Raw genomic sequence first — 18485 nt, forward strand, 5'->3', positions numbered from 1 at the left:
GCCCCCCCCCGCGCGTTGTCACGGCAGCAGCTCCGCGCCTGCGCAGTGCGCTCCGTGCGGCCCCCCCGCGCGTTGCCATGGCAGCAGCTCTGCGCCTGCGCAGTGCGCTCTGTGCGCCCCCCGCGCGTTGCCATGGCAGCAGCTCTGCGCCTGCGCAGTGCGCTCTGTGCGCCCCCCGCGCGTTGCCATGGCAGCAGCTCTGTGCCTGCGCAGTGCGCTCCGTGCGGCCCCCCGCGCGTTGCCATGGCAGCAGCTCTGCGCCTGCGCAGTGCGCTCTGTGCGCCCCCCGCGCGTTGCCATGGCAGCAGCTCTGCGCCTGCGCAGTGCGCTCTGTGCGGCCCCCCGCGCATTGCCATGGCAGCAGCTCTGCGCCTGCGCAGTCTCGGCGCGACCCACGGCGCAGGGCAAGGAGGGTGCTGCTGCGGTGGGTGTCTGCTGCGTGCGGCCGCGCAGGAAGGCAATGCCACCTTAACATTTCGCACAGGCTTGAGGCGTGGGCACAAGAGAAACCTCAGGAAGTCCAACGAGGCCACGGATGAGGTCCTGGATCTGTGTCGGGCACTGCCAAGCACAAATCCAGGCTGTGAGGAGTGGAGTGAGAGGAGGCTTGAGGAGGACGTGGGGGGTGTCAGCTGGTGACAAACTCCCCAGGAGCCAGCACCGGTCGCTGGCAGCCCAGAGCCACAGGTCTGCATCAGAAGATGTGTGGCCAGCAGCACAGGGAGGGGATTCTGCCCCTCCCTTGTTCTGCTCTGCCCTCACCTGCAGCACTGCCTCCAGCTCTGGTGTCCTCAGCACAAGGACCTGGAGCTGCTGGAGAGGCTCCAGAGGAGGCTGCCAAGGTGATGAGGGCTGTGTGGCCACGCTGGCAGAGTTGCTGCTGTTGAGCCTGGAGCCCTCCAGGGTTGTGTTTCAATATATGAAGGAAATCTACAGGCAGGCTGGGGAGGGACTGTTCAGAGGGGCTTGGAGCGATAGGACAAGGAGCAATGGTTTGAAAGTGGAGCAGGGCAGAGTTAGATCTCAGAGCAGCCTTCCTGTACCTGAAAGGGCTGCAGGAGAGCTGGGGAGGGACCTGGGACAAGGCTTTGGAATGCCAGGACAAAGGACAATGGCTTTGAGCTGGGAAAGGGGAGATTGAGAGTGGAAAGAAGGAAGAAATTGTTGAGAGTGGGAGAGACTGGCACAGGTTGCCCAGAGAGGTTGTGGAGCACAGAATGTGGTCAAAGATCATGTCCTGTGCTTCCCAACCTCCCTGCAGGTGCTCAAGGCCAGGCTGGATGAGACCCTGAGCACCCTGTGCTGGTGGGAGGTGTCCCTGCCCCTGATCTTAAAGGTCCCTTTCAACCCAAGCCCTTCTATGACTGAGTTCCTTACCATGACTGAACCTCCTTCAGCCTCAACCTGTCTCTGCCCAGCTCAGTTGTCCCCTCAGAGGAACTGGTGCCACAGTGCTCAGGTGAAGGTCCCAGGGCATTTGTGTGTGTGTGCTTTGGAGGTTTTTAATCTACAAAAATACAGAGTTCTTCACACTCAGCCCTGCTACAGCCTGCCCCTGTGTCCTGCCCCTCCTCAAGCAGGTCCCTGTTCCTCACAGGCCACTGCCACAGCCCAGGTTCCTCAGACAGCATTTGGCCCCAAACTCAACCTCAGAGCCTGGCTACAGGCTGCAGCCCTTGGAGGAGTGGAGGTGGCCTTTGTCCTCAGCCTGCAGGCACCTAACACCCCCCAGATTCCCCCCTGACAGCCTGGAGCTCAGGCTGCTCCTGCTTCAGCTGCACTGTCTCCATCCCTGCCAGTGCCACCACCACCTCCTGCAGTGCATGGAGATGGCTGCAGAGGTACAGGAACTGCAAGATCAGCAATCCACAAGCTTGACCCAACCTCCAGAGCAAGGTAACCAGGTTACCCTGGTGACTTCTTCAACCCACTTGCTCCTTCCTGAGCAGATGTCCCCTGCTGGCACTGCCTCAGCCCAGGCAGATGAGTGGATGGCGACCAGACCTCAGTGGTAGGTGCATGGCTAAGGGTGCTGGAGGGTCCCACTTGGACAGCAGCTCAGCCAAGCAGCTCTGGCCAGGGCAGTCCTAGGGCTGCAGCCTTCTTCTGATCTCATCCACAAGCTTTTCTCTTGGGATGTCAACCTACAAAGCAAGCAGAGAGAGAGGTGGCAGCACTGGAACCCTAAGGAGCCTGTGACTGGCATTAAGAATCCCTCAGACTTTGTGTGGTGCTCAGCAGTGCTCAACAGTGCTTGGTGACCCCAAATCAGGCCTGACAAATATAGTGGCTTTTTATGATGAAGTCACAGCAACAGGGCACGAGGGAAGGGCAACTGACAGCATCTGCCTGGACCTGAGCAAGGCATTTGGCTCTGTCCCACAGGGCATCCTGGTCACCCAGCTGGAAACACACAGCCTGGATGGGCACAGCACTGCTGGGTAAGGAGTTGGCTGGATGGGGGCAGGCAGAGAGTGGTGATCAAGGGCACAATGGCCACCTGCAGACCAGTGCCAAGTGGCTCCCTCAGGGGTCAGTGCTGCACCAGTGCTGTTTGACAGCTGTGTCAGTGCAGCCTCAGCAAGTGTGCAGCTGGCACCAAGCTGTGTGGCACAGTTGGCTTGCTAGAGGGCAGGGATGCATCCAGAGGGACCTGGACAGGCTGCAGAGCTGTGCCCAGGCCAACCTCATGGCATTCAACAGGGCCAAGTGTAAGGTTCTACACCTGGGTGGGTGCAATTCCAAGCAGAGCTCCAGGCTGGGTGGGGAATGGCTGAGAGCAGCCCTGAGGAACAGGACCTGGGGCTCTGGGGTGGTGAAAAGCTCAAGAGGAGCCTGCAGTGTGAGTGCAGCCCAGACACAACCCTGTGCTGGGTGCAGCCAGAGCAGTGTGGGCAGCAGGGCAAGGGAGGGGATTCTGCCCCTTGGCTCTGCTCTCCTCACACCCCACCTGCAGTCCTGGGGGCAGTTCTGCAGCCCCCAGCACAAGCAGGACATGGAAGTGTTGGAGGCAGTGCAGAGGAGGCCACCAAGATGCTGAGAGGGCTGCAGCAGCTCTGCTGTGAGCACAGGCTGAGAGAGTTGGAGCTGTGCAGCCTGGAGAGGAGAAGGCTTGGAGGAGACCTTGGAGTGGCCTTGCAGGATCTGAAGGGGGCTCCAGGAGGGCTGGGGAGAGACTATTGACAAGGTCTGGGAATGAGAGGAGGAGGAGGAATGGGTTTGGACTGGCAGAGGGGAGACTGAACAGGATATGTGGAAGAAGTTCTTGCCAGTGAGGGTGGTGAGACACTGGCACAGGCTGCCCAGGGAGGCTGTCGAGCACAGAATCACAGAATGGGATCTTTGATCACATTGGGTGCTTCTGTGCTCCACAACCTCCCTGGAGGTGTTCAGGACCAGGTTGGATGAGGCCTTGAGTGCCCTGTTCTAGTGAGAGGTGTCCCTGCCTATGGCAGGGGGTTGGAACTGGATAAGCTTTGAGGTCCCTTCCAAACTAAACCATTCTGTGCTTCTGTAATTGTCCTCTCTTGGCCCTGGCTTCCTCCCTTCTGGCTCCAGGCCAGACCTGCTCCTTGCAGGTGCATCAGCAACAGGAAGAGATCAGTTCTGTGCAGGCAGGACAGTGCCACTGCAGCTGTGCCAAGGAGAGGCCTGGAGCAGACACAGCACAGGGAGGAGGGGATGCAAATTAGCTCCTCCTCTCTACACCTCCTATGGAAATTGGGGATGCCATCAGGTGCAGAAAGGGACAACAACGTTGGGACCCCCAAAGATTTGGACTGACCCTGCGAGACGCTGCTGGATCCAAGGGTGGTGATCCCTCACCAGCTGCTGCAGAGCAGCTCCACAGAGAAGGACCTTGGAGTCCTGGTGGACATGGGACAGCAAAGTGCCCTGGTGGCCCAGAGCACCAATGGTACACTTCATAGAATCAGAACCAGGCAGGCTGGCAGAGAGCTCCAAGCTCCCCCAGCCCAGCCTAGCACCCAGCCCTGCCCAACCAACCAGCCCATGGCACTCAGTGCCCAGCCAGCCTTGGCTCCAACCCCTCCAGCCACGGCCACTCCACCACCTCCCTGGGCAGCTCATTCCAGTGCCAATCACTCTCTCTGCCAGGAGCTTCCTCCTCACAGCCAGCCCACAACTGCCCTGGCACAGCTTGAGGCTGTGTCCCATTGTTCTGTCCCTGGCTGCCTGGCAGCAGAGCCCAACCCCACCTGGCTACAGCCTCCCTGCAGGCAGCTGCAGGCAGCAATCAGCTCTGCCCTGAGCCTCCTCTGCTGCAGGCTGCACCCCCCCAGCTCCCTCAGCCTCTCCTCACAGGGCTGTGCTCCAGGCCCCTCCCCAGCCTTGCTGCCCTTCTCCAAACACCTTCCAGCACCTCAGCATCTCTCTTGAATTGAGGAGCCCAGAACTGGACACAGCACTCAGGGGTGGCCTGAGCAGTGCTGAGCACAGGGGCACAAGACCCTCCCTTGTCCTGCTGCCCACACTGCTCCTGAGCCAGCCCAGGATGCCACTGGCTCTGCTGCCCACCTGGGCACACTGCTGCCTCCTCTGCAGCTCCTCTCTGCCAGCACCCCCAGGGCCCTCTCTGCCTGCCTGCTTGGGTATATTCAGAAGAGTGTGGCCAGCAGTTCAAAGGAGCTTCTCCTCCCCCCCTAGTCAGCCCTAGTTAGGCCACATCTGGAATGTTGTGTCTAGTTCCAGGCTCTCCAGTGGAAGAGGGGCAGGGATCTGCTGGAGAGAGTCCAATGGAGGCTGTGAGGATGATGAAGGGACTGGGACATGTGTGTGATGAGGAAAGGCTGATGGGGCTGTTAAGCCTGGAGAGAAGGCTGATATGAGGGGTGGGTGTCAGAATGAAGGTGCCAGGCTGGAGGTGCCAGGCTCTGTTTGGTGGTGCCAAGTCAAGGAACAGCAGGTACAAGCTGGAACGCAGAAGGTTCCACCTCAGCATGAGGAGAAAATTCTCTGGTGTGAGGGTGCTGGAGGCCTGGAGCAGGCTGCCCAGAGAGGTTGTGGAATCTCCTCCTCTGGAGACTTTGAGACCCACCTGGATGCATTCCTGTGTGCCCTGCCCTGGGTGCCCCTGCTCTGGGGACTGGATGATCTCTGCAGGTCCCTTCCAGCCTCTCCCACGCTGTGATGCACTACAGCCCCCCCCCTAAAATAACAACATCACCCAGAGCCTTCCAGCCACCTCCAGGCCTTGGCAGCAGCCCCCACGCCCGCTGTAGTGCCCATCCTCACCTCTGCTCTCGTCCTGACGTCTCGCAGCTTGACAACTCCACCTGCCAGCTCCTGCTCTCCTACAATGGCAGCCAGGGGGATGCCTGAGTCCTCACAGTACTGCAGCTGCTTCAGCAGCTTGGGGTCCTTCTTGTACAGCATCTCGGCCTGACAGGGAGTGACAAAGGCTGAGTCATTGCAGAGCTCTCAGTTCTCCTCCTTTTCTGCCCCTGAGATCTCAGGCAGGTCCTGATCTTGAAGAGGCCACAAGTCATGGAGCAGGTCTTGATGTGCTTCACAGAATGGCTCAGGTTCGAAGGGACCTCAGAGATCATCTGCTCCAACCTCCCCACCACGGGCAGGGATGCCTTGGTTGCTCAAGGCCTCATCCAGCCTGGCCTTCAGCACCTCCAGAGAAGAGGCATCCACAGCTTCCCTGGGCAGCCTGTTCCAGACTCTCACCACCCTCATACTGCAGAACTTCTTCCTCAGCTCCAGCCTAACCCTGCTCTTCCTCAGCTTCAAACCATTCCCCATTGCTCTGTCTCTAGACACCCTCATGAGAAGTCCCTCTGCAGCCTTCCTGGAGGATCCCTTCAGGTACTGTCAGGCAGCTGCAAGGTCCCCCTGGAGCCTTCTCCAGACCGAGCACCCCCAGCTCCCTCAGCCTGTCCTCACAGCAGAGCTGCTCCAGGGGCTTCTGCCCAGCCCCTTCATGTCCCTCCAGGCTGTGCCACTCTCACCCACAGCACAGCCAAGGCCAAGCCCTTCCTTTACCTTGATCCCTGCATCCCACAGCTCAGAGATGAGCTTCAGCCTGGCAGGCAGCAGGTGTCTGTGAGGTGTAGCCACCAGCACCTGGGTCTCAGTCGCCCGAATCTTCTCACCAGAAGCCTGCAGGGACAGACACACTCCTGGGCTCTGAGGCAAGCTGCAGCTCCCAAGCAAAGCTCAGCTCTGAAGGACCTTCAGACCTTCACACAGCTCCCAAACCCAGCCCACTTGAAAGCTACTCAGCACCACACACTGAGCATCACCCAGAAACAAAGGAAGTGCAGAGGGGACACAGCCTGGACACAAGCCCCACACAGTCTGAGCTGTGACAGCACCGAATGGTGCTGCTGCTCCTGCGGAACCTTGGACCCCTCCTGGATGGGTCCTGGACAGCTTTTCCCACACCTCTTTGGTTCTCCAGCCCCAAACACACTGCCCCAGCCTCATGCTGTGAATCACAGGCTCAGAATTAAACAGATGAATTTCTCCTCCCTGTCTACTCTGCCCTGGTAAGGCCACAGCTGCAGTACTGGGTCCAGGTCTGGGCTCCCCAGCTGCAGAGGCAGAACTGCTGAAGAAAGTCCCATGGAGGCTCCAAGGCTGCTGAGGGGCAAAGGCTGAGAGCTCTGGGGCTGAGAGCCTGCAGAAGAGCCGCCCCAGAGGGGAGCTGAGCAATGTAGGGGGCAGGAGGTTGGGGCCAGACTCTTGTCAGTGGCACCCAGAGGCAGTTGGCACAAGCTGGCACCCAGGAGGTTCCATCTGAACAGGAGAAGAAACTTGTTTGGTGTGAGGGTGCTGGAGGCCTGGAGCAGGCTGCCCAGAGAGGTTGTGGAGTCTCCTGTGGAGAGCTTCCAAACCCCCCTGGGCATTGTGACCTTGGGCAAGCTGCTGTGGGTGTCCTGCTGGAGCAGGGAGGTTGGACTGGATGGTGCCTAGAGGTGCCCTCAACCCCAGCACGCAGGGGCTGCAGGATGTTATGAACTCCCTCATGGGCTTTCCCAGGGTGCTCATCACAAAGCCAGTGCCAAAGCTGGCACCAAACGCAGCAGCCCACAGGCCCCAGGACAGAAAACTTCAGAGGCAAGAGACAAGAGCACAGCAAGCGGGCAGCAAGTTCAGGGTCAGGCTCCCATCTCAGGGCACATCTCCAAGGCTTCCTTGGGGTTTGCTACCAAATGCTGCCCTCAGCTGCCCATGCCTGCAGCAGAGGCTCCTGTCTGTGTGCACAGGCACCGAGACATGACAGAAGACAACCCTCTGCCCCCAGACCCTCCTTTTGCTGCACCCCCTGGAGATGCAGAGCTCTGCAGGAGTGCCAGCTGGCTCCCTGCAGCCCTGTGCCCCCAGCACCCACCTCCAGCCTCTGCTCCAGGATGGAGAAGATGCGCTCGATGCCGATGCTGACCCCCACGCAGGGCACCCTGCGGCCCTTGGGGTCGAACATGCCCACCAGCCCATCGTAGCGCCCGCCGCCAGCCACGCTGCCCACGCCCAGGGGCTCCTCCCCGGGCTGCCTCTCCTGCTGCAGCAGCACAGCCTCGTAGATCACCCCTGTGTAGTAGTCCAGGCCCCGCGCCAGGCTCAGGTCGAAGCGGACCTGCGGGACACGAGGGCGGCTCCAGCACCAGGGGGGGCTCGGCAGGGCTGCCCAACCACCCACTCACCTACCTGCCAGGGCTGCCCACCCACCCACCTACCTGCCAGGGCTGCCCAACCACCCACCCACCTACCTGCCAGGGCTGCCCACTCACCCACCTACCTGCCAGGGCTGCCCACCCACCTGCCCACCTGCCCCCAGGGCTGCCCAACCACCCACCTACCTACCTGCCAGGGCTGCCCACTCACCTGCCCACCTGCCCCCAGGGCTGCCCAACTGCCCACCTGCCCACTAGGGCTGCCCACCCACCTACCTACCTGCCAGGGCTGCCCACCCACTCACCTACCTACCCACCAGGGCTGCCCATGTACCCACTTGCCTCCAGGGCTGCCCACCTACCCACCAGGGCTGCCCATCCACCTACCCACGAGGGCTGCCCATGTACCCACCTGCCCGCCAGGGCAGTGCCCCCCCGCCCCTGCGGCTCCTCACCTTGCCTGTGATGCCGAACAGGGTCAGGTACTCGAAGAGCAGCTTCATGTCCCCCAGCCCCTCCTTGGCCTGCTTGTTCTGGGACAGCTCCGGGTCCTGCAGGAGCTGCTCGATCAGCTCCAGGCCACCTGCGGGCAGGAGCCGTGGCTCAGGGCTGCGGCGGCCACAAGGGCAGGCCTGGGCACATCCCCTGCGGCTGCTCCGGCTCCAGCTCGGGGCGGGCCAGGGCCAGGGCGGGGGCACAGCACTCACCCTGCAGCCGGACGTAGTCCCCGATGCGGTCGGCGGCCTCGGGGCACAGCTCCTTCTCTGCCACCATCTCACTCCTCACCTCCTCCCATGCCATCTGCCAGGGCACAGCCACATCAGACTCTGTGCCACGGACGAGCTCTCCCCTGGCACAGCTCTCTGGAGGCCCTGCCCGGTGCAGCTGAACAGACTCCTTCTGCCCTCAGCAGGCCTTGGCGTGGCTGAACCCCCTCGGTGCCAGCAGGATGAAGTGTGGGGGAGAAGCAGCAGCCCCACAGCATGGTCCTGGGGGCACACCTCAGCCCTCGACCTCTGCCCACTCTGTTTGCATGCCCAGCCCTCAGCAGAGCCCCGGGAGAAATGCTCTGTGTCCTGTTGCTGCTCTGAGTGCAAGAGCAGTGCTGGGAGGGCATCGACCCGGGGAGGTGTCCTGCAGCTGTGCTGGGCCTGCTTAGCTCCTTGGCCACCGGCAGCAGCCAGGGGAGAGAGCTGCTCCTGCCTGCCACCTGCAGAGGCGTGAGGAGGTGGCCCAGGTGGTGCAGAACCACAGCAGGCTGCAGCTGCCCCTCTGCCCCAAGGGGGAAGAGCAGCAGCGAGGATCACACCCAGCTGCAGTGAGGATCACATCCAGCTGCAGTGAGGATCGCATCAAGCTGCAGCGAGGATCACACCCAGCTGCAGTGAGGATCACATCCAGCCGCAGCGAGGATCACACCCAGCTGCAGCGAGGATCACACCCAGCTGCAGCGAGGATTCCATCCAGCTGCAGCGAGGATCACACCCAGCTGCAGTGAGGATCACATCCAGCTGCAGTGAGGATCACACCCAGCTGCAGTGTGGATCACACCCAGCTGCAGCGAGGATCACACCCAGCTGCAGTGTGGATCACACCCAGCTGCAGTGAGGATCACATCCAGCCGCAGCGAGGATCACACCCAGCTGCAGCGAGGATCACACCCAGCTGCAGTGTGGATCACACCCAGCTGCAGTGTGGATCACACCCAGTTGCAGTGAGGATCGCATCCAGCCGCAGCGAGGATCACATCCAGCCGCAGCGAGGATCACACCCAGCTGCAGTGAGGATCACATCCAGCTGCAGCGAGGATCACACCCAGCTGCAGTGTGGATCACACCCAGCTGCAGTGTGGATCACACCCAGCTGCAGTGTGGATCACACCCAGCTGCAGTGTGGATCACACCCAGCTGCAGTGAGGATCGCATCCAGCCACAGCGAGGATCGCATCCAGCTGCAGTGAGGATCACACCCAGCTGCAGCGAGGATCACACCCAGCCGCAGTGAGGATCACATCCAGCTGCAGCGAGGATCACACCCAGCTGCAGTGTGGATCACACCCAGCTGCAGTGTGGATCACACCCAGCTGCAGTGAGGATCACACCCAGCCGCAGCGAGGATCACACCCAGCTGCAGTGTGGATCACACCCAGCTGCAGTGAGGATCACATCCAGCCGCAGCGAGGATCACACCCAGCTGCAGCGAGGATCACACCCAGCTGCAGCGAGGATCACACCCAGCTGCCGTGAGGATCACATCCAGCCGCAGCGAGGATCACACCCAGCTGCAGTGTGGATCACACCCAGCTGCAGCGAGGATCACACCCAGCTGCAGCGAGGATCGCATCCAGCTGCAGTGAGGATCACATCCAGCCGCAGCGAGGATCACACCCAGCTGCAGCGAGGATCACACCCAGCCGCAGTGAGGATCACATCCAGCTGCAGCGAGGATCACACCCAGCTGCAGTGTGGATCACACCCAGCTGCAGTGTGGATCACACCCAGCCGCAGTGAGGATCACACCCAGCCGCAGCGAGGATCACACCCAGCCGCAGTGAGGATCACACCCAGCTGCAGCGAGGATCACACCCAGCTGCAGCGAGGATCACACCCAGCTGCAGTGAGGATCACATCCAGCCGCAGCGAGGATCACACCCAGCTGCAGCGAGGATCACACCCAGCTGCAGTGTGGATCACACCCAGCCGCAGCGAGGATCACACCCAGCCGCAGCGAGGATCACTCCCAGCCGCAGTGAGGATCACACCCAGCTGCAGCGAGGATCACACCCAGCTGCAGCGAGGATCACATCCAGCTGCAGTGAGGATCACACCCAGCTGCAGTGAGGATCACACCCAGCTGCAGCGAGGATCACATCCAGCTGCAGCGAGGATCACATCCAGCTGCAGTGAGGATCACACCCAGCTGCAGCGAGGATCACACCCAGCTGCAGCGAGGATCACATCCAGCTGCAGTGAGGATCACCCAGCTGCAGTGAGGAACACACCCAGCTGCAGCGAGGATCACACCCAGCTGCAGTGAGGATCACACCCAGCTGCAGTGAGGATCACACCCAGCTGCAGTGAGGATCACACCCAGCTGCAGTGAGGTAGGTCATCTGGAGCTGCAGGACTTTCTCACAGTTGCTGTCCCCACCAGCCCACCACACACTCACAGCCCACACAGCAGTCACCACCCCAGCAGTGGCGCCTGTGTCACTGGCAGCTAACAGCAGGACCTGTTCCAAACCGCACCCGAGAGTTCCCCAGAGGCCCTCTCAGACACCATCAGCTTGGCTGCTGTAGCCTCTCTCTGACAAGGACAGCCGCAACCCTGCCCAGCCTGAGCTGTCCACCCCCAGACTGAGGCCACCTCCCGCCCTGAGCCATCCACCCCCAGACTGAGGCCACCTCCTGCCCTGACCTTGTCCAGCTTGTCCACAGTGGAGCACATGGTGATGAATTTGCTCTCTGGGATGCCACAGACAGCGAAGACTCCATTGAGAACCAGCCGGTGGTTGACCTGCGGGGGGCAGAGAGGCGCTGGGCTGCAGGGGTGTGCATTTCCTCCTGCCCCAGCTGCTCTGCTGCTGGTGTGTCCTGCCCTTCACCAGCACCTCGACCCCGCGGGAAGGGAAGGTGCAGAGGAAACACTGAACCATCGAACTGCTGAGGTCGGAAGAGGCCTTTGAGACCATCAGCCAGAGCTGCTCCATCCCTGCTGCTCAGCCACTGCCACTGCACCGCTTCCCTCCACACTGCATCCCCCACACTGCGTCCCTCAGCACCGCGTCCCCCTGCACCGCGTCCCCCCGCACCGCGTCCCTCAGCACTGCATCCCTCAGCACTGCATCCCTCAGCACCGCATCCCTCAGCACTGCGTCCCCCCGCACCGCGTCCCCCTGCACCACATCCCTCCGCACTGTGTCCCTCAGCACCGCGTCCCCCCACACTGCATCCCCCCGCACTGTGTCCCTCAGCACCGCGTCCCTCAGCACCGCGTCTCCCAGCACCACGTCCCTCAGCACCGCGTCTCCCAGCACCACGTCCCTCACACCACGTCCCGGCAGCTTTGAAACACTTCCAGCCTGTGCTAGGGCCTGAGAACCCTTGCTGGGAAGGAATCTCTCCCAATGTTCAAGCTGAACCTCCCCTGGCACACCCTGGGGCTACCTCCTCTTGTCCTGGTACTAGACCAACCCCCACCTCACCGCAGCCCCCTTGAAGGGAGCTGTAGAGAGCAATGAGGTCTCCTCTCAGGCTCCTCCAGGATATTCCTCAGCTGCCCATCACCAGACCTCTGTTCAAGGCCCTTCACCAGCTTGCTTCCTCTTCCAGGCAACTAAGGCTGGAACTGGTAATATGAAACCACCATCACCTTGATGATGAAGTCCCCAAGCTGCAGGTCACTCAGGATCTCGTGCATGACCTTCAAGCACTCAGCATCAGGAATCATTGGGTCAAACTGTCCAGCAATGTCAAAGTCCTGGGGGCAGAAGAAGCAGAAGAGACTCCTGGCACAGCTGAGGGGCTTCAGCCTGCGGCAGGGACATCCAACCCAATAAAGGTCAAAAGGGATCTCCAGAGATCATCCAGTCCAACCCCCTCTGCACTCAGCAGGGACATCCTCCCCTAGATCAGGTCGCCCAGAGCCCTGCCAAGCCTCACCCTGAATATCTCTGGGGATGGAGCCTTAACCACCTCCGTGGGCAACCTGCTCCAGTGCTCCACCACCCTCATGGTGCAGAACTTGGCCCTGAACTTCTCCACTAGTGACAGGACTGCATTAAAATTCAAAGCTCAACTTTGAAGGCCTCACAGCCCAGGTGTGGCACAGGTCTCACACACCTCTGCAGAGAGGAAAGGCAGGACCCTGTGGTCAACAGACCAGGCCCTCAGACAGTGGAACACTGTGCTTGAGAGAAGGTTCTGGACCACTAACCATAAGTAAGCACAGCTCGGATTTGGCTACTGGAGCTCCATCAGAGGACAAATGGAGCCAGACTGTCCTCAGACCAGTGAGTCTGAAGTTGGACAGGGATGGTGCCCATGGTGCCCTCTGAGGGTGAGAGGTCTGTGCATGTTGCATCCTCCTCCCTAAAGCTTAAGTATGGAACTGCAGAACCCATGGCTGGAAGAGATCTTTAAGACTACTGAGTCCAACCCCTACCCCAGCACTGCCAGGGCACCGCTGAGCCATGGCCTCAGCACCACAGCTTTCACAGCCTTCCAGGGAAGAGGACTCCACCCCTGCCCTGGGCAGCCTGGTCCACAGCTTGACAGCCCTCAAGGGAAATTGTTCCTCATGTCCAACCTCAACCTGCCCTGGCACAATTTCAGGACGTTTTCTCTTATCCTATGACTTATTACTAGAGAGGAGCGCAACCCCAGCCTCAATGCAGCCTCCACTCAGGGAGCTGCCCTCAGCTTCCTCTTCTCCACACTAAGCCCCCCCCCCAGCTCCCTCAGCTGCTCCTCCCCAGTCCTGTTTTTCAAACCCTTCTCTGGACCTGCTCCAGCCCCTCAATGTCCTTCTTGGAGTCAGGAGCACAAAACTGATTCCCAATGCCCAGCCCAGGGGCACAATCCCTGCCCTGCTCCTGCTGCCCACACCATTGCTGCTCCAGGCCAGGCTGCTGGTGCCCTTCTGGGCCACCTAAGCACACCCTGTGGAGGATCAAACTCCCTTTGCCTGACCTCCAAACCTGTCAGTTCCCCACATCTGCATTACAAAACCTTTCCTTGCTGAGCAGCAGCCTCCACCACACAGCTCCACAAGGCCCTTCACAGCCTTGCAGCAGCTGAAGACAGCTCAAGCAGCAGAGCCATGGCACCCCTCAGCCCCTCCAGCCCCCCCAGCACTCACGCACTGGTAGAACTCCCTGTAGCGCCCGCGGGTGGTGGCAGGGTTGTCCCTCCTGTAGACCTTGGCCACCTGGTAGCGTTTCATGTTGGTGACCTTGTTCATGGCCAGGTAGCGAGCGAAGGGCACCTGCGTGCTGAGGAGTTAAGGGTGGCAACGTGGAGACCCCCCCCGAGCTGAACCTCAACGCACACCAACCCTCCCTGGCTTTGCCACTTACCCCTGATCTCTAGGGAGAGCTTCATCCTTGGCTGATAATGAGCACAAGGAACCATGCTGAGCTCCTCCAAAGCCAGGACAGCTCCATCCCCTCCTGAGCCCGTGTAAGGTCTGCAAACAGCCCTTGGGGAGGAGGTTTCCCCCTCTTAGGGTGTGACCAGAGAAGGGTCAATGCGTGGCAGACACACAGAAGAGAGCTCTGTGGTGAGACGTGGAGATGGATGAGGCCAGGACGGACACCCTGCAGCACACACAACGGCTGGCTCAGAGCCACTGAGGCACCGGAGAGCAGGGGTGAGCAGGATGGGGGAGCAGAGGAGTGCAGACTGTAACCGGGGGGAGAGCAGACTGTAACCGGGGGGAGAGCAGACTATAACCGGGGGAGTGCAGACTGTAACCGGGGGGAGCGCAGACTGTAACCGGGGGGAGAGCAGACTGTAACCGGGGGAGTGCAGACTGTAACCGGGGGAGCGCAGACTGTAACCGGGGGGAGCGCAGGAGAGCAGACTGTAACCGGGGGGAGCGCAGGAGAGCAGACTGTAACCGGGGGGAGAGCAGACTGTAACCGGGGGAGCGCAGGCTGTAACCGGGGGGAGCGCAGACTGTAACCGGGGGGAGCACAGACTGTAACCGGGGGGAGCGCAGACTGTAACCGGGGGGAGCGCAGACTGTAACCGGGGGGAGCGCAGACTGTAACCGGGGGGAGCGCAGACTGTAACCGGGGGGAGCGCAGGCTGTAACCGGGGGGAGCGCAGACTGTAACCGGGGGGGAGCGCAGACTGTAACCGGGGGGAGCGCAGACTGTAACCGGGGGGAGCGCAGGAGCGCAGACTGTAACCGGGGGGAGCGCAGGAGCGCAGACTGTAACCGGGGGGAGCGCAGACTGTAACCGGGGGGAGCGCAGGAGCGCAGACTGTAACCGGGGGGAGCGCAGACTGTAACCGGGGGGAGCGCAGACTGTAACCGGGGGGAGCGCAGACTGTAACCGGGGGGAGCGCAGGAGTGCAGACTGTAACCGGGGGAGCGCAGACTGTAACCGGGGGGAGCGCAGACTGTAACCGGGGGGAGCGCAGACTGTAACCGGGGGGGAGCGCAGGCTGTAACCGGCGGGAGGTAAAAGCAGCACCGCGGAGCACACTGCCGCACATGCACAGCCCAGGGAAGAAAGGGTCACACTGCCGCTGAAGCAGGCTGTGGGCTGCTTTCAGGTGGGGACCATGGCCCAGATGGGACCCACAGGCAGCTGCAGCGTGGTGGAGGTGGCAGTGAGCTGAGTGTGTCCCCACGCCCTCGGTGTGTCCCTGTCCCCAGGCAGGATACGGTCAGGTCGTAGCGCAGGGCCAGCAGCTCCCCTCCATGGTCCTGCAGCTCGTAGATGAGCTTCGCTCCCTCCCCGTACTGCCCGACCAGGGTCTCCTGCAGAGAGGCGGTGCAGGCTGGCAGGGGGCCAAGGGCTGGCGTGGCCTTGGGGTGCAGGCCCCCAGAGTCAAGCAGAGATGGGGGTGGGGAGAGTTCCATGTCCCCATCCATCCCCCTCCGCACAACGGCACCCCCGAGGGGCTGCCACAGTTCCCCCACACAGCCGTGCCCCACACAGGGGGAGCCCCCCAGGCTCGAGGAAAGCAGGACCCCCACGGCCCCCCAGGGGAGCAGGGAGGGGAGCCCACGGCCCCATGAGGAAGCAGAACGCGGGCGGGGGAGCCGTGGGGAGGGGTCCCACCCCCCCGCAGCACCCAGGGGAAGCAGAGCGGAATCCCACAGCCCCACGGGGAAGCAGAGTGGGGCCCCACAGCCCTCAGGAGAGCGACCCCCACACCACGGAGGAGGGCAGGCCCTGCCCCTCACCCGCAGCTCCAGCACGGGGGTGTCGAGGGGGGCCGCCCCATGCCGCTTGAAACAGGCGATCACGGTGGCGAGAAGCCGGTCACGGAGCACCACGTGAGCGGGGTGATGGTCGCGGGTGCCCTGTACCGGGACGCGGAGCGGCCGTCAGCGGCGGGGACGGGCGGGCGGGACTCCCGGTGACCGCCGCCGTGACCCCCGCTCCCCGCCATTACCTTGGGGGTCTTCAGAACCAGGCTCCGCCCGCCCGCGGCCGAGCCCCGCGGTGCTCCCCGCACCCGCCGGCACAGGAGCCCGCGGTCGCAGAGCGGGTGCGGGGACCGGGGCAGGGAGAGGCTCCGCAGGCAGCGGGCGGCGAGCGGCAGCATGGCCGAGGCCGGGCAGCCGGAAGCGGCTGCGCCCCGCCTGAGCCAGCGGCGCTCTAGCCCGGCGCGGGGCCGCTCACTGGTACTGCCGGCGCTCTAGCCCGGCGCGGCGCCACTCACTGGCCGGCGCTGGCGGCGCTCTAGCCCGGCGCGGCGCCACTCACTGGCCGGGCCCTGGCGGCTGCTTCGCTTTACGGCCGGGCGGCCGCGGCGCGACAGTTGCCGTTGCGGGGTGGCTCTCACCGTCAGCATGGCGTCGGGCAGCGGGGTAGGTGCTGGCGGCGGCGCCCGCCCCCCGCCTTCCCTTTCGCTCGGGGGGCTCCGCGTTGGGCCGGGGACAGGGCAGGGGTGGCTGGGTCCGCTCTGGGGGGGCAGGCGGCGGAAGGTGGCTCCGCCGCGGCCGGGCCGCGCTTGGGGCCTGTTGCTAGGCCGCGCCGCGGGGTGAGGGAGCCCGCGGGAGGGGATGCGGCGGGGCCGGGGCCGGTCAGCGGCCCGTGGGGAGGCCCCGTGCCCGCTTGTCACGTTGCTGTGCCCGCTGCGTGTGGGCGGTGGGAGATCCGAGGCGCCCAGAGCAAGCCCTTCAGGGCCGGAGCGGGAGCGGAGCCGCCGCGATCTTCCTGCCCGGGCCCGGGCGTCTCCCGCGGCAGTCTGCTGCAGCCCGGCAGCGGCAGCAGGTCCGAGCCTGGCCGCACCCCTGCGCGCTGGGGGCTGGAAGGGGATTCTGGAGGTGATTTAGTCCAACCTCCCTGTGGCAGCAGCGTCACCCACAGCGGGTTACAGGCGCCAGGGTTGGGGTGCTCACCCGCCCTGAGCGCCCCGTGGGGACCGGCCCCTGCGAGGAGCCTCCTGGAGCTGGACGATGTTGTGTGCAGGCAGCTTCCTCCTTCCCTTCCCCCGCACTGTCCTGGCCTGTTGCTTCTCAGCCCCTTTGGGAAGGGGTTGCCTGTTTCCCGGTGTCCTGCCGGAGCTGCTGCGTGTTGCCCTGCAGAGAGGAGCTGCTCTCTCCGTGGCTGATGGCTCTGGGACTGCCTCACTGGTGTTGTGCCGTTGGTTTAGCCTGGCAGTGCAGTCTTTCTTTCTTCGTGGTGTTGCAGGTGCCGAGATGAGATGGGTGAGGCAGATGGTGTTGCTGTAGCCTAACTGCAGACCCAGGCTGCTTTAAACACCTCCAGGTTCTAAGCGTTCTTCTCTGATCTTGCCTTAACTGGAAGCCACTCAGCGAGGGGTGCTGAGCGAGGCCAGGAGCAGGCTGTGTGCCCGGCGGGGAGCTGGGGGCTGTGGGTTATGCCCAGCCACTGGTGGTTGTGTTCCTGCGTGACTGAGCCATGCCTGAGCTTCCTGTATTACTCTGTGGGCTTTGATGGTGAGCCTGGGCTGGAGAGGATGGTGAGCCTGGGCAGATCAGTGCCTGTCTCCAGAGGGAGCAGGAGGCTCAGAGGCCCTTCAGCTGTTAACTGTTAGTGGCTGTTTGGGGAATGCTCTCTGTCACCCAAAGCAGTTCCTAAAGACCTCAGGCCTTGGAGCCACCTCAGCCTCCACCAGAGCAGTTCCTGCAGATAATGTCTAGCCAAGACCTTGTTGTGTTTAATTCCTTCCTCTGTGCATGGGTGAAGGAAATTGGGAGATGAACTGGGAAGGATTCTGTGCCTTTATTCACAGACTCACAGAGCAGTTTGGGCTGGAAAAGCTCTTCAGGGTCATCCAGTCCTACACCAGCCCAACCCCACCGTGGGCACCAAACCATGGCCCCCAGTGCTATGGTCACAGGGTTCTGGAACACCTCCAGCCATGGGGACTCCACCACCTCCCTGGGCAGCCTGTGCCAACCCCTGACCACTCTGGCACCAAAGGCATTTTTCCTTCTCTCCAACCTAACCCTCCCCTGGCACAATCCCAGGCCATTGCCTCTCCTTCTATTACCTGAGACCAGGGAGCAGAGCCCAACCCCCACCTGGCTGCAGCCTCCTCTCAGGGAGCTGCAGAGAGCAATGAGCTCTGCCCTCAGCCTCCTCTGCTCCACACCACCCCCGCCCAGCTCCCACAGCTGCTCCTCCCCAGCCCTGTTCTCCAGACCCTGCCCCAGCTTTGCTGCCCTCCTCTGGACCTGCTGCAGCTCCTCAGTGTCCTTCTGGAAGTGAGGAGCCCGAAACTGAACCCAGGGTTTGAGCTGTGGCCTCCCCAGTGCCTAGCCCAGGGGCACAATCCCTGCCCTGCTCCTGCTGCCCACACCACTGCTGCTCCAGCCCAGGCTGCTGCTGCCCTTCTTGCCCACCTGGGCAGAGGGAGAGGGAAGCAGCAGCAGGTCAGTGGCCTCCTCCCTGGCCTCCTACCAGCCACCTACATGTGAGAGGCAGTGCAGGAGAGCCAAAGCTCTGGAAGATCCCCTCAAACACTCGTTCACACTCTGATATTTCCTTTCCTGAGGCTCGGGGGTGGGGGGTGGGGAAGGGCTCTCAAAGCCTCTTTCTGACATGCTTCAAGTGCTTCAGAAGCTGTGGGGATCCATGAGATGCCTCTATGCCTCCCCCAGGCCTTCCCACTCCCAGCAGTGGTTGTTGGTTCC

General features: G+C 62.4%; 2 protein-coding genes across 3 annotated transcripts in view; one reads left to right on the top strand and one right to left on the bottom strand.

Annotated features, from left to right (window-relative positions):
- Positions 1-1476: 1476 nt before the first annotated feature.
- On the bottom strand, positions 1477-15978 carry LOC135185068 (histidine--tRNA ligase, cytoplasmic-like). Of its 2 annotated transcripts, XM_064161380.1 has the most exons (12): positions 15773-15977; positions 15561-15680; positions 15036-15131; positions 13500-13625; positions 12012-12119; positions 11058-11156; positions 8348-8441; positions 8096-8223; positions 7361-7603; positions 6010-6126; positions 5254-5400; positions 1477-2144 (listed from the first exon to the last, which is right to left on the bottom strand). In XM_064161380.1, exons 1-12 carry the CDS (start codon positions 15923-15925, stop codon positions 2088-2090), a joined length of 1488 nt encoding a protein of 495 aa, XP_064017450.1. In that variant the 5' UTR covers positions 15926-15977; the 3' UTR covers positions 1477-2087. The 2 variants fall into 2 exon arrangements, with proteins under 2 accessions (XP_064017450.1, XP_064017451.1); XM_064161381.1 differs by lacking the exon at positions 5254-5400 and having other exon boundaries at positions 15773-15978.
- A 63-nt stretch (positions 15979-16041) lies between these two features.
- The window catches only part of ZMAT2 (zinc finger matrin-type 2), a 36341-nt gene continuing 33897 nt past the window's right edge, over positions 16042-18485 (top strand). Inside the window, exon 1 of the mRNA XM_064161383.1 lies at positions 16042-16190. Within this exon, the coding sequence (XP_064017453.1) occupies positions 16173-16190 (18 nt within the window). The 5' untranslated portion in view covers positions 16042-16172. The remainder of the gene's footprint in view (positions 16191-18485) is intronic.

Source organism: Pogoniulus pusillus, chromosome 22 (genome assembly GCF_015220805.1).
Source record: "Pogoniulus pusillus isolate bPogPus1 chromosome 22, bPogPus1.pri, whole genome shotgun sequence".
Classification (NCBI taxonomy): domain Eukaryota; kingdom Metazoa; phylum Chordata; class Aves; order Piciformes; family Lybiidae; genus Pogoniulus; species Pogoniulus pusillus.